Here is a 14,274-nt window from a genome sequence, read left to right on the forward strand (position 1 = left end):
CATAAAGAACAACTCCACACAAACAGCTGACAAACACACAAACTTGTCTCTTTAATGTATCTCCTCATTTTTTAAATATCTTTAATTTTTATTCGTTCCATGTACACATATTTTCTGGCAGGTTTTGCGTGATTACTGATACAGTCATTGGTAAGTTCAAAACAATTCTTTCATGGCAAAAGTGTTTACAATTTCTCGAAGTGTTGTTTGTTACTTGTACTGCACAAATTTTGCACACCTCATCCTTCCTAGTTTTGTGTTGATCTGTAATATAAAAAAATCTGCAGCCAACCAAAGTACAAGAATTCAAACAAACACAGAGATTCTACTTACAGAGCAGACACAGCACAGATGTTTCCTTCATCGTCCTTCTCACTCATTTGAGCTTTTTTTCATGTCTGTCACTGACACCAAGTAAAGCCCGCCCTCTTCCTCTGAGCACCAGCTTTTAAATCAGTACAACGACAGAGGAGAGAACTGCTCCATTTCCATGTAGTGGACGTCCCCCTCAGTGAGAGAGGCAGATATGAGCTGAAACACAGGAATCAAACCAGGGACGCTGCTGTTATGGAGCTGAACTGGAACCATTCAGACACCGAGGCCCTCTGAACACATTTTAATTACTGCTGTGCAGAGACACACTGATGACTGACTGGAACACTATGATTCACATTTTACATTAACACCATCCTCACACATGGTTTATATATATGGCCACTAGAGGGAGATGTTGCACTTTAAACACTAACATGGATACAAGCAGATCATCAATGATGCTTCAAAGGTTTGTTGTAACACTTGGTTGCTGAACATTTGCTATTTGTAATAAAACTGATCAAAAATTTCCAATCCAGAATTTTCAAGTAAAAAAAAATATAATAATGTGAATACTGTGTACATTTTGACCAAGATTCCAAATGCAAAACCTTATTAGTGCATAACATCGACTGCTTGATCACTAAGCATTTTGATGTTTCTACAAATATCCATTAAAATGATTTCTAAAGGTTTTTTAAAAAAAAATCAAAGTAAAATTATTGGTTTTTGCTTGACATCTGCTCAATGAACTACACGAACCCCAGATTGAGTGATTTCACAGGTCATGAAACTGTTGAAAACCATTCAGCAAAACTGTGTGTAAGTCTTTATTAAACAAAAACTAGAAGAACTACATCACCAACATTAGTACAACAGACTGAAGAGTCTTCAAGGTCAGAAAATAAAGATTCACAGATCACAGGGAGGGAACATCTGACTTAGTTATTCCTCTCCTGTTTCATAATACTGTCACATCATTCATTTTTATCTGATCAATAGTTCCTGAACACCATCAGGCAGATGAATGACTGTCTATAACGCAGAGTTTCATCTACACTCTGTGTTTACAGTGTTTGTTTTATCTATACTGTAACTGCAGATCTCTACATAAGGATCAGTTTTTGTGGTTCAAACCTTAGAGAACATGTTTGATCTTACAAACAGCTTCTGAACCTGAAGATAAAACAAAGACTCATTCTGCTGCTGTAACAAACATGACACTGCGTCCATGTGTAATCAGAATAAACAACCAATAAAGGTATTTACTGCTCATATCAGTGGGATATGTTTTGCTTGAAAAGGTTTAATTCAGAAATTGAATATTTTTTTTGTTTTTTATGTCTGTTTGCAACATGAATCCTGGATGTCCCACATACATTAGGGTAGAAATGTAAAAAATTAAACCGACATCAAAAGCTAAGCTAGCAGCTAAAAATATCAAAAACACACATTGATCCCAATACTGTACTTACTGTACAGTAAATTCATGACCTGATATCAAACAATGTTTTCCCCCCTTTAAACAAAACTGTCTGTTGGATGATCTGGATCATTAACTTCATTCATTGTCTTTGCTGGTGATTAAAACTGTTCTGAGCTTACCCCAAATTATTTTTGACAGGTTGTAGGAGCCAATCCTCACCTCAAATCTGGCTCAGTGTGATTGAGAGCTGCCGTGACTTAGCAAATGAAGTGTGACAAAGTCAGGTGAGTCAGTCACTGCTGAAATTCAGGCCATTCTAGATTTACCTGTGCCTCACATCAGATGTGAGCTTACCCATTTCCTTAGAATGGCTGGTTACTATCGTGGCTCCTGTAAAAGCATAGTGCAGACAGAGTTGATTCTCTTATTACTCTGACTAATGTATCAACTGTGTCAAAGTGCATTCCAGTCTGTAACAATCAGTTAAAGCACAGCACCATTGTGCTTGGAGGCCTCGGTGCAGCACTTTGAAGCGTGTGCTGGCTCCAGATCATTATTCACAGATTAATCTTCTTTTTCTAAACCCAAAATGCATAATTCCTCTTCATCCAAACGGCTGATAGTGCCATGGTGTTTTCAGTTACTGGTACTGATTATGACCAAGTGTATTGGTAAGCACATTTAACTGAAAATTACTGATTAGAGTGGTTAGTCTGATTACTTGGGTTGGGGACTCTGTTATGTACGATTGTAGTAGATCAAACAACCAATGACAGCAGCAGCAACAAGCGCAGTACAAACTGACAAACTGACTATAAGTCCACGGTCTCTGAATCCTCCTGTCTGACCTGCAGGTGAGAAACAGGTGTGAGGTGTCAGCTGTCAGGTAGGTGATGAGTAGGGATGGGTACCGGTATCCGGTGCCATGATGGCACTGGTTCTGACATAAACAGTAGTAACCAGACCGAAAAGCAGCGCACATTTCGGTGCTTTATTTCGGTGCTTTTTTTTCCTGAGATGTCATACACTTTAGATTCTAGCCAATCATTTTACGTTTCGAGGATAGTAGGCGGGTCCAGGTACGTACGTTCTTTTAGAGCAGAGCTACAGATTAAAAATGCCCAAAGCAAAGCGGTCAAAGTCTGGCTGTACTTCACAGCAAAATATGCAAACTCAGCAGCCTGCAACAAGTGCTTTAAGCTGATACTGTGATACTGTCAAAGGAGGTAACACCTCAAATCTGATGAAACACCTGGCGACGCATAGCGTTTTTTTTTTTGCCGTATTTGATAGCTTGCTGCGAGACCTCACACCGAGCACATCTACTGCGGGTGTGGTGCCTGTCAGACCCGGAGTTAGCAACATCCCCCAAAAACCCGAAGAGTACAGTCCTGGCCCCTAGCCCTGCCAGTGTAGCAGAAATGATGACGGATGATGATGGCAGCAGCAGCCGTTCTTCTCTGCGTGAGTAGCTTAATGTTCGTGTGTAATTTATGTTGAGTAGGCTAACCACGTTATTAAATTAATGCATATAAGGTGAACTAGCAAACATCATCATAGCTTCATGCGGCTGTCCTCTTGTTTGATGGCAGATACTCCCTTCACCCTGGCCAAAAAGGCTAAAACGACCAAAGAAAAAACAGTTAAACATGAGAGGGTTTTGGACAAAGTTTGTGTTCTCCATTCTTTAAGCACCGGTTGGAGCACCGTTTAAGCACCGGCACCGTTTCAAAAGTACCGGTTTGGCACCGGTATCGGATAAAACCTAAACGATACCCATCCCTAGTGATGAGTGAAGAACAGAACAGAATCCATTTCCTCTTCAAACTGCTGTCAGACATTATCTACTGCACTCTGATCACATCACTCAGACCAGCTGCTTTCTACAAAGTCTCATCAACAACATCTTTACAAACAAACATCAACAACCAGGAAGCAGCTTCACCTCTGATCACACACACACTCAACTCTACTCACTCACCTGGAGGATCAACATGAAGGTAGATGTTTGTGAACGACTGCAAGGAGCGTGTTTCTTCCAGAAAGACAAGACACTCGTATGTTCCAGTGTCATTAATCGTCACATTGTTCAGAATCAAAGACACGTCTCCATCCTTCATCTTTCTGTCCTGCAGATCCACCCGGTTCTTAAAAGATGGATGCTGGTCATCTGGAACAAAGTGCCCAACCCTGTACAATAGCACATATTTATCTCCCAGGTCATCTCTACTCCACTTTACAAGTCTGATTGTGTTGTTGTTTGGAGCTCGACATGTCAGAGTGACGTCCTGTCCAGATTCAGTTGTGATGTTTTTCTGGTCTGAAAGAGGAAACGACACAGAGCAGAAAGGTTAAAGGTCAAAATATAACTGTTCACTTCTACAGCAGCCAATTGCTGTGAGCAGCTACAGAAACTATTAAACTCACACACACAAACACAACAATTGCTAAGTGGTCTGTACCAAGTGTGTAAATATTACAGAGCAACTGTGATTGGAATGATTTACATTGATTCACAATGATTTGTGATTTTAAAGGTGTTGTTTGTGTATATGTTTGAGTTAGATTTCCAGTTATTTGGGATTTTAATGGCATTAAGTAGGTAGGAATATTTGATTTCATCATTGGCGAGACACCAGAGAACATTTCTAAAAAGTCAAGCACTCATTTTTAAAGGACAGATTAGAAATATTTTTGCTTGGCAGATGCTGATGTTAACTGTCTCGTAATTGTTGCACTTAAAACTGTGGGTCTCTGCATGCTACCGTTTCTGTAGCTGGAGAAGCATAATCAAAGCATCTTTCCATTGTCTGAATTCACTTACTCTGAGAGTGGAAGTCAATAACTACACAACTAAGCCAGTACGTGTTTACATGTTGACACTATCTTGTTAATCTAAAAGTGCCATTTCATGAATCATATGACTTTTTTTCCACAGAAAATGATCTCTATGAGTGTCACCTACCACAGACATCATCAAAATCTATTAAGGACATATTTTATTTACAGCATATTTTTAATAAAATACAGATTCTCTGCCTGTGATCAGGAGATGGTCATCTTCAACGTTGTTAATGTGGGACATTAAGCTTCAATGTTTGAATGGATCCAATATACAGTTTCAAAGCTCTAATGAGTTAAATTAGAAATAAACAGCAGCACTAAAAGCTTGCTCAGTGTTAAAATATAACTGTAGTGTTTTTGTTGTTGTTGTTTCTTCGTATTTAAATATTCTTTTTTTTTACCACTCTGTGCAGCAAATCACCACATTTTTTTCTGCAGCATTCATCTTTTATGTTACCAACATGTTGCACTTTACTGTTTCATTTCTCTTTTAGCTTTAAACACCACTTCCTCATCATCTGATGCTGTCTGACGAGGCGACACAAAAAAAGTCTTTGTGCAGAAGGAGTCGCATAAACGTGCGGGCGCACAGAGCGGAACAAAAAGCCCTGTTTAGCAGGGACTGGATAACTGCCCCCATGTCACTGCCAGCTGAGCTAAGTAACACAAACACATCTTGGCTGTGCTCAGCTTCCTTCATACTATAACTCTGACCCGTATATATCACACACAGACAAACAGTCAAACCTCACCTGCAGAGACAAACATGAAGAACCCGACAAACAGCAAAGTCAGGCAGAGTTTATCCGTTACAGCAGACATTTCCATCCTTTGATCTTCTAAAGATATTAGTTATAAAAGGCTGAGTCCGTATTTTCGGGGAATAACATAACCTGAGTTTAGAGCTCAAATTTAAGGCATAACTGTGCGACCAGATTTAATTTTCAACCGCAACTTCAAACATAAAGTCTGACGACTGACGACTTGAGCAGTAGTGATGTGTTGGACCCTAGAGCCGTATCTTTGAAGTGAACGACGCGAGCCGGAGCTGTGCATTTTTTTTCTTTCTCTCACCCTCTCTCTCGCTCTTTTTTCCGCTTCACTCCGCATGCCAGCCTTGTGCTTTGCACTGGGAAGAGGGGGGAGGGGCGGTAGTTACACTTGCAGTATGGAACAGAGCAGGAGAGAGAGAGAGAGAAGGAGAGCCAGGGACAACAACGTCACATTAGAAAGGTATAGTAATCATCCACAACTATTTTCAGTTGCGGATACTTGCATGCTGTCATTTATGCATTTAAACCTTCACAATCTGTATTTCTTCTGTTGCATCTCAGTATCTGTGAATAAAAGAGTTTATAAATACAAAGAACAAAAGAGACGTGAATATAAATTAGACCTAACCTGTCAGTCAGATAATAACATGTTTTTTGTGCAGATCTCAGTTTGTGCAGGCTGTGATGATGTAGCTGATCTTCACTGGTCTTTTGAGGATTTGACCAGTAAGATATAAGCAGCTGTTTCATGAGCTGTGTGGCTGATTTCTAACTTTTGGGACTATAAAGTTAAAGGTCGAATTCACTGACCGAATCTAAATATGATGGTTGCTTCACCTGATGTGATCTATTAACATTGCAAATGCAACCAGCATAGTGCATCACTGTAAAGCTCACCACACTACTACAAACTAACCAGTTCAATCTGTGCTAATTTCTATTCAACTGTTTAACAGTCCTAGAGGATGTTCATGCAAAGTTTGAGTGACACAGAATTAGTGTGCTTCAGTTTGTTTCAGTACACAATTCAACAAACTGCATTAACATCTGCTTTAAACACTAAATTAAAATGTAATGTTTGTGAAATGGGCAGAACCAGTTTTGGTGTTTGCTGTCATTTGTTGTGCTTGTTGAAAAGTTACATTTCAAATCACATCCTACTGAAAAACAAACAAAGAAACAAACAAAAATTTGCATGAATCACACAAAAGTGTTCAGAGTAGTAATGAAAGAGACTGTACATCCTGAGACTAAAAGAGTGTTTGGGTTTTCTCATCAGGCTGCATACAATTTTTGTTCTTAAAACACAATGACAATAAAGAATCGGATTCTAAAGTTTGCTTAATTGACTCCATAAATAGATAAAAGTAAGACATCACTGCCACCATGAGGTGAGACTGAAACATGACACTGGATAAATCTAATAGGCTGTAATAGTAATGGTGTGGCTCGAGTAATCGCTAAGCTTCTATTTAAAACACAAGCAAACAAAAACATACATAGAAATGATTAATTCTAGAATCAGTGGAAAGCTGGGAAAATGACATGGTGTGTATTAACGCCACACAGTGATGTGTGAATTAAATAATTAAAAATTATGAACTAGGAAGTATTGCTGATATTTGACCATTTGTGACCTTATCATAACCAGTTACTCCAACTCAGACACTCCTTTTTTAAAAATGCTGAGCAGCTTCTGAAACGTGCTGTGGCTTGTCGGATGGATTTACAAGCACAGTGTGCATGACTTCAAACCAGCTGCTCTTAGTCAAATGCTGTTTTGTTTTCTGTCACACTCAGCTGACACGGTTGGTTACAGTGAATAAACCGGTTGGTTGTTGATCAGAATTTCACTCGAACGTTAAAAACTGTTAAACCGTGACCTGGTTAAAAGAATTCTGTGTAGTGTGGGCGACAAAATATTGATGATCCCGATGTTTTGAAAAGCCTTAAAAGGTGGGTTTTACAGTGAAGAAGATAATATATATTTACATTAATGCAGCGAGACATCACTGCCACTTCCAGGTCAAATTGGTACGTTTGGTACGCACACAGTGAGGAGTTACATTTTATATTTATATGGGCTCTTCTCACACATGGTTTAATAAATAACCACTACAGGCAGAAAAGCCAACCATCAATACTGCCTCCATAGGGTAACATAAATAAATAAATAGCACACTCAAAATACACATGTTTTCATTAAATTGTTGTGTTTTATTTAAAGATTTATTTATTTATTTAATTTGCCTGTCCTGTCCGTTTGTGTGGCAATAAGAATTATTTTCTGAAGGCCAAGAAAAATGCACAACAGATTTGCTTTCCCAAGTGGAGCATTATGACTTTTGCTATACTGGTCCACTTGATTGTCATTGTTTATTAGATTTGAATTTGAATTTTTTGTTGTTATTATTTTAAGTTATTACAATCAGAACAGAAAAGACCAGGGGATGGGGGAAAAGAATAAGGAAAGAGAAGTTGGGAAGAAGAACAAATTTTCAAATTCCAAAATAAGTTAATGGTTTCAAAAATCAAATATTTATTTCTGACATTTAAAATGGCAATTCCACTCCTCATTTAAAAAATCCTGCTGCAAGGAAAATTAGCCACACCGTAAGATGTAAGGAGCTCTCTGATTGGTTGGACAGACACAGGCTGGCTGCCTGGATTTTTCTATGCTACCATTTGTGTTCATAGCCTGCTAAGAAGCATGTCTGCTTGTACAAAGGCCGTTCAGCCTCGGGATATGTGAAGAATGAAGGGACCCTGCAGTGAAATAGATAGCTCTGACTGAGTGCCTGTTTACTCAGTCTGACCACCTATTGAAGGTAACGTGCTAACATGGCTAACGCTAGCATCACCGCACGTAGCCCCGTTATTTTAAGGTCATCTTAGCTTATGAAAATTGTACGTCACAGCAGTATGAGCTCGCTACGTGTTTTGTAAGCTGCTGTGCTCTTCACAAATAAAGCTTGAAGCAGCTCAGAATATTAGAACCAGGACCGAGTCCTGTTACATTTATAGTGTTAGAGCAATGGCTGCAACCTCAAGCCTCATGAGTTGTTGACTGCCTCAGTGACCTCACACCCAGTGATAGGCGAGATATCCCCCTCGTCCCCAGACTCTGCTTCCTAAATGCCAGTGGGATTAAGTAGATCCTTAAATATGTCTGTGAAGGTTCTCAGTCATCCAGGTCATCGTAGTCAAAGGAGATTGCAAAGAAAAGCGTCTGGACTTCTTTAAGTTACTTGAAGACGTTTCACCTCTCATCCGAGAAGCTTCTTCAGTTCTAAGGTCAAATGGTGGGGAGTCCCAGATTTAAACCTAGTGGGAGTATCCCCCCACAGAGGGACAAAAGGACCCCCTGATGATCCTTTAATCGCCCGAGCCAAGGTGTGAAACTGGGTGTGGGTCCCAATCAGCCAGGGTTTCGGGTGAGCTCATTGTGAAACCTGGCCCCACCTTATCATGCGAATTCCTGAGGTCAGATGGCCCAGGATGTGAGTGGGCGTTAAGGCGTCTGGGGAGGGAACTCAAAACTGGATTATAGATGGCAGAGAGTTGGTGTCGTAAACCCCCGCCTCTGTTCAAAAATGGTTGCTCACAGTGGACATAGATGGCTTCTTTCAGTCCTCTTTCAAACCATCTGTCCTCTCTGTCCAAAATGTGAACATTGACATCCTCAAAAGAGTGTCCTTTATCCTTAAGATGCAGATGGACTGCTGAGTCTTGTCCTGTGGAGGTGGCTCTTCTGTGTTGTGCCATGCGCTTGTGAAGTGGCTGTTTGGTCTCTCCAATGTAGAGGTCTGGGCATTCCTCGCTATACTGTACAGCATACACCACATTGTTAAGTTTGTGTTTTGGAGTTTTGTCTTTTGGGTGAACCAGTTTTTGTCTGAGCGTGTTGCTGCAGGTCTGGCAGGATTACAAGATCGATAATTGTCCTGTGACATAGGGTGTCCTGGTGCCATGTGCACTTATAGACACCCTTATTTTCAAACATGGTGTTTGTTATGGACAAACTGTAAATTTGCACAGAAGTCCAGTAAAAAAAAACCACTAGGGATCCCATATAGGCTGTGTTGTAAGGGCGGCTTTTGCACCCAGGTAGGGTCACCGATGGCAAATTGATCATTGGTCTTGGCAATTCAAAAGGCCCCCATGAGTAGATGAGTAAAGTACACATGCAAGAATCAAATATTTAATCCACCGAAGAGCTGTTCTCAGATCTCTTTGCATATTAACTTTATCTTTGAAATATCCAGTTTTGAGATTCTGTATATTAAAGCCCCAAAACTAGATATTTGACAGATGTTATCTGTATACTAAATGTTTGAGATCCTAAAATATGCACACACCAGATCATTACTGCAGTACTCAAAAGTGAAAATTTCAAAATTCATGCGTTCTGTCATATTGTACAATATCTAGAAAAAAATACCCTAATTTAGATTTGCATCTTGTGAACATGATTAGCAAAATCCTTTGTTAGTCATCTGAAACACCCAGATGGAATTATCAGTAAGTCCCAGAAGACTTTAAATATGATTTGTGGCCATTTTGTTCTTCACAGAGCTGTTTAACATATGGGGCTCTAATCAGCTTCAGGTGGTGTGATCCAGTCTGCCTGAGATGCTCATAAGTTTGTAGTTAATCAGACACTGAAACACTTCAACTCTCTATTTTCATCATAATAAATAAATGAAATAAATAAAAAATAGCAATAAATGGGTTTCTGCATGTTTGCTGTAAAAAGTCAAGAGTTATTCAATGAAAAATAGAACATTTTTTGCCACGTCATCTGCTGCCAACTGGTTTCTCATTGAGTGCGGAAATGAAAAAAGATCAAATTCTTTAGTTTCAAACACACACACATGCACGCATCCTGTAGTGATGCTTTTCTGTGCATCCTACAGCCACTGAATAATGCTCCTGCTGTTTTCAGTCTGCACTTGTGGTTTAATTTTCATCGTTTTCTGCACTATCGGTTAACCACGTGCAGACTGTAACAAATCATATTTTCCATGTGTGACCTTTATGCAACCCACAGAACCACGTGTGAAAAGCAAGTAAAATCAAAAGTTTATTGATCCATCCTAAAATACAACAAACATAAATAAAATATAAATAACACAAAAGTTACTAAGGACATAAATCATATGAGCTTATTTAAATAATTGTCACTGATATTACAGAAAAAAAACCTCTTTTAAAATTCCTGTTAAAAAGGGTGTGACTTTTGGGTCTTATTCAGTCATAAAAAGACATAAAACGTACATCTGTATCAACGAGTGAATGTGGTCTCCTCTGAGGTGGAGAGCTGACAATATAAAGACCAGAAGCTGGATGTCAGTGGTTGGATTGGTGGACTGAAGAGTCACATCTCATTCTGGTTTAAGGTGTGAACACAAAAACACACAGTTCAAAAAACAGGAAACATGATTACAAGCTTTGTGGTTTAATCAAAACTTTCATCTTCAACTCCCCTGCATCACACAGTCCCAGTTCAGACAAGTGAAAACTGACTGCACTGGGAACCAACCTGCATTTGCAAAAAACTCCAGTTGATGTTTTCTCGCTGTTTAGGTGTACAGTGTATATTTTAACTTGTCTGTTTCACATCTCATTCACTGACAGCAGGTTCATGTGGAAGTACAAGGGTGTACACGATTTCCATGATATACTACGAGGACGTGTACTAAGGGAACTGAAACACATTTTTTTTGTTGATTCTCAAAATTTTGGTCCAGTTTTTCCACATTTTGATTGTAAACTTGATGAAGTCTAATAATGGTTTCCACTGTGGAGGACAGACATAGATACTCCTTTTTTATTTTATTTTGTACTTATAGCTAAAAAAATAAGACATTTGTTATGTTATACTGGGCTTTGTGCAACTGAGTTAATCCTCAGCCTGAAACTAAATGATTTAGCATAACTCTTTCAAGGTTTCTGGCTACCCTTCAAAAACAAATGGTCTGAACAGCAGCTGGATGGGCAGTTTTGCCTGAGATTCCACATTAGCCATATCTCAATTTAATGATGTCACACAGATCAAAGGGTAGAAAAAACAGTGTAAAATTCAGTCCAAGCTTTCGTCTCATACTGTATTACTTGGCAAATCAACTTAACTAATTATTTCAAACTTTGTTCATGTTTAATATCCATCCACCGCGGGAACAAGATCTGTTTAGGGACTAAATCTAAATGGAAACCTGAGATATTTTAGTTCTGTTTCTGTTATGAAGGATATTCTTTAAGATATTTTTTTCTTTGTTCAACGTTAAAATAAAGAGCAGCTTTACCTGTGGTCTTCTTTGGTCTGACACCTATTTGTCCATATTTGCCATCTTTAGTTCTCACTGTTGAGTAGACCACAGCTGGGTCACTTTCTCCAGGCACAACTGCAAGAGTATTTAAAAAAAATTATTCCACTCCATGTGGAAGCAGATTTTTTTTTTGTGCTTAAATTAAGTGACACATTTTCGAAACTGGGGCATCCTTTCAGAGGGTTTTCCCCACCACTTCTTAATACCTTTGCTTTAAAACAACAATCAACCAGAAAGAACTGGTAGGTATCTCTGTGTAAAGGAAGATGGATATCTTTGATGCTATCTTCTTTTGATGTAAGCTGGTGCACTGCACCACAGAGCACAAAGCAAATGTTTTCTCATGAACATGAACACTACTGTCAGCCAAACCATGACAGACTGCGGTGAAATGTCTCAGTCAGAATGCAGTTAACTGGAGTCAGCAACAGGAAGCTTCTGCTGTGGTTTTACATGAGTAACTTTAATGAGGTCAAAAATGTAGACATTTTATATAATTCAGCCTGTCACTTTTTATGTGTTAAACTAATAGATAAATAGGTAGAAAGGCATCTGACTAATGGGCGCCTCCTATGTAAGTTGGAGGAATGTGTCCAAGAACCTGCTTACCCAGAAAAAAGGAGGGAAGTGTATGTTTGCGTGCACCTCTGCTTTTCTACAACTACAATAAAATGGATGGAAGGATGGATACAAATAATTTTTGTGCATCAAGCAGGTAAAACATCTAGTGTTTGCAGCTGTTCACTGGAACTCTCAATATAAGGTCAAGAGAGATGTTGATGAAGAAATGAACCATCATCAGGATGAACAGCAAACCAAAGTTGTTAGAGTGGCCAGTCTGGTACATTACTAAAGAGAAGGAAATCCCTGGCCTTCTCAGCAATATCTAAAAGCCCCGAAAGACCACAGAAGACAACTAAATTATTCATTTGTAATATAATGTGAGAATAGCCTCATCTGACCATAAAACCTGGTCACTGTAGAATTACTTTTAAGCCTTTAGCCTTTAAAATTTGAGGTAGCTCTATAAATTCTTTACCTTTGTTACACTGACAACAAGCATGCCATATGTTTCCTGTTTCAGCAGCCGGAACAGGAAACATATTCAACAATGCATCACAGCAAACACAGTGATGTTTTCGGCTACAGCCACCATCACCCCGAGTTACTGAAAACAAGCAAAAATTTACCTTCGCTTTGTTTGATTGGTTGTTGCCGACGATGTGATATTTTCATTTCACTGTATGCGATATCGTCTGTGATGTCAGTCGTGCCTTTATCTGTTGACATAGTCAATATTTAACATTAAAATTATTTAATCTAAAAAGTCTATGGTGATCTGCAGTCAGCGACAGGAAACGGCTGCTGTGGTTTAACATGCAGAACTTAAAAAACACAAAAAATCAGATTGTTGAGTGAGTGTAAGATATTAGTTAAGCCTAAAAGTAGCTCAAATAAATCTGCAGACAGACCATGTTTAAATGGCAAACATTTTACTTCATGGTCATGAAGTAAAATGTGCCGAATAACTAAACAACCACCTGAAAAACCCTGAAAATATTACCTCTGTTTTCTTTGGAGGTTTGTGTTGGTCGTTGGGATAATGTGATTTCACTGTATATGACATCGTCTGTGTTGTCATCTTCTTCAGTTTCGCTTTGATCTGCTGAAGTTATTTAAATTCAGTTTTTTTTTATGACTGTTGTTATGGCAACTTTTATTAGATGCAATAACACAACATCTACATTAAAAAAATATGAATATAATAACAAGCAAGGATATTGGCAAAACTAAATTCAGGTGTCTGAGTCTCACTTTCAGGTTTTCGATGAAGAAGTCGTTTTACCAACAAAATCAGTAGCACTAACAGGACCAGTAGAACCACCACACAGACCGATACAACAATTGACAAGCTCAATGGAGGGTTAGAGGTGGATGTAGGTGGAGGTGTGGTGGTGTGTTTGTCTAAAATAAAGCAAACACAGTCATTAAGTTGTCGTCACATTGTGAATGTTGAAACCTGCAGAAACACAGACAGCTGAGTGTGTCACCTGTGACAGTGATCCAGCTGGATGGAGACTCTCCATGACCGCTGATGTCACACTTGTAGAGGCCTTCATCAGACCTGGAAACATGCTGGATGGTCATGTGACCTGTAGGCTGCTTCCTGATGAGGGAGCCATCTTTATAGAAAGCAGCTGGGAGGTTGGAGGGAGTGGTCTTTGTTTTACAGAGCAGAGTGACGTCATCTCCCTCCATCACAGGGAGGACAGGACTCTGCAGGATCACTGATCCACCTCAACACAGAGACAAACTACAGCATTTCATCCATTTACACACAGCTTCATCAACACTAACTCCACACACTCAGCTTACCAGTGACTGTCAGGTTAACCATGTTACTAATGGGACCCTCTCTGGACTCACACCAGTAAACTCCACTGTCTCGTTCAACGATGTAACTGATGTCACATGAAGAGTTAAATGATGTTCCCCATCCATCTCCACACTGAGTGATGTTTCCTTTGCTTGTGTTTCTCCTCAGAGTCCATCCAGCAGAGCTGTCGTCCTCCTCACAGCTCAGAGA

The 14,274-nt window shown here is 39.3% G+C and overlaps 2 protein-coding genes across 4 annotated transcripts; both read right to left on the bottom strand.

Annotated features, from left to right (window-relative positions):
- Positions 1–77: 77 nt before the first annotated feature.
- Positions 78–5,639, bottom strand: LOC146389898 (coxsackievirus and adenovirus receptor homolog). Its single transcript, XM_084913838.1, has 3 exons — positions 5,338–5,639; positions 3,723–4,061; positions 78–531 (listed from the first exon to the last, which is right to left on the bottom strand). The coding sequence occupies exons 1-3, from the start codon at positions 5,411–5,413 to the stop codon at positions 509–511; spliced, it is 438 nt and encodes a 145-aa protein (XP_084769964.1). The 5' UTR covers positions 5,414–5,639; the 3' UTR covers positions 78–508.
- Positions 5,640–10,279: 4,640 nt separating this feature from the next.
- Positions 10,280–14,040, bottom strand: LOC146389899 (uncharacterized). 3 transcript variants are annotated; one of them, XM_084913749.1, is made up of 6 exons: positions 13,739–14,040; positions 13,503–13,652; positions 13,252–13,353; positions 12,878–12,967; positions 11,664–11,762; positions 10,280–10,747 (listed from the first exon to the last, which is right to left on the bottom strand). In XM_084913749.1, the coding sequence occupies exons 1-6, from the start codon at positions 13,944–13,946 to the stop codon at positions 10,743–10,745; spliced, it is 654 nt and encodes a 217-aa protein (XP_084769875.1). In that variant the 5' UTR covers positions 13,947–14,040; the 3' UTR covers positions 10,280–10,742. The 3 variants fall into 3 exon arrangements, with proteins under 3 accessions (XP_084769875.1, XP_084769867.1, XP_084769861.1); XM_084913741.1 differs by having other exon boundaries at positions 10,280–11,762; positions 13,252–13,350; XM_084913735.1 differs by having other exon boundaries at positions 10,280–11,762.
- Between the last annotated feature and the right edge of the window lie 234 nt (positions 14,041–14,274).

Source organism: Perissodus microlepis, chromosome 3 (assembly GCF_051167445.1).
Source record: "Perissodus microlepis isolate ML-2025 ecotype Zambia chromosome 3, ASM5116744v1, whole genome shotgun sequence".
NCBI classification, from domain to species: Eukaryota; Metazoa; Chordata; class Actinopteri; order Cichliformes; family Cichlidae; genus Perissodus; species Perissodus microlepis.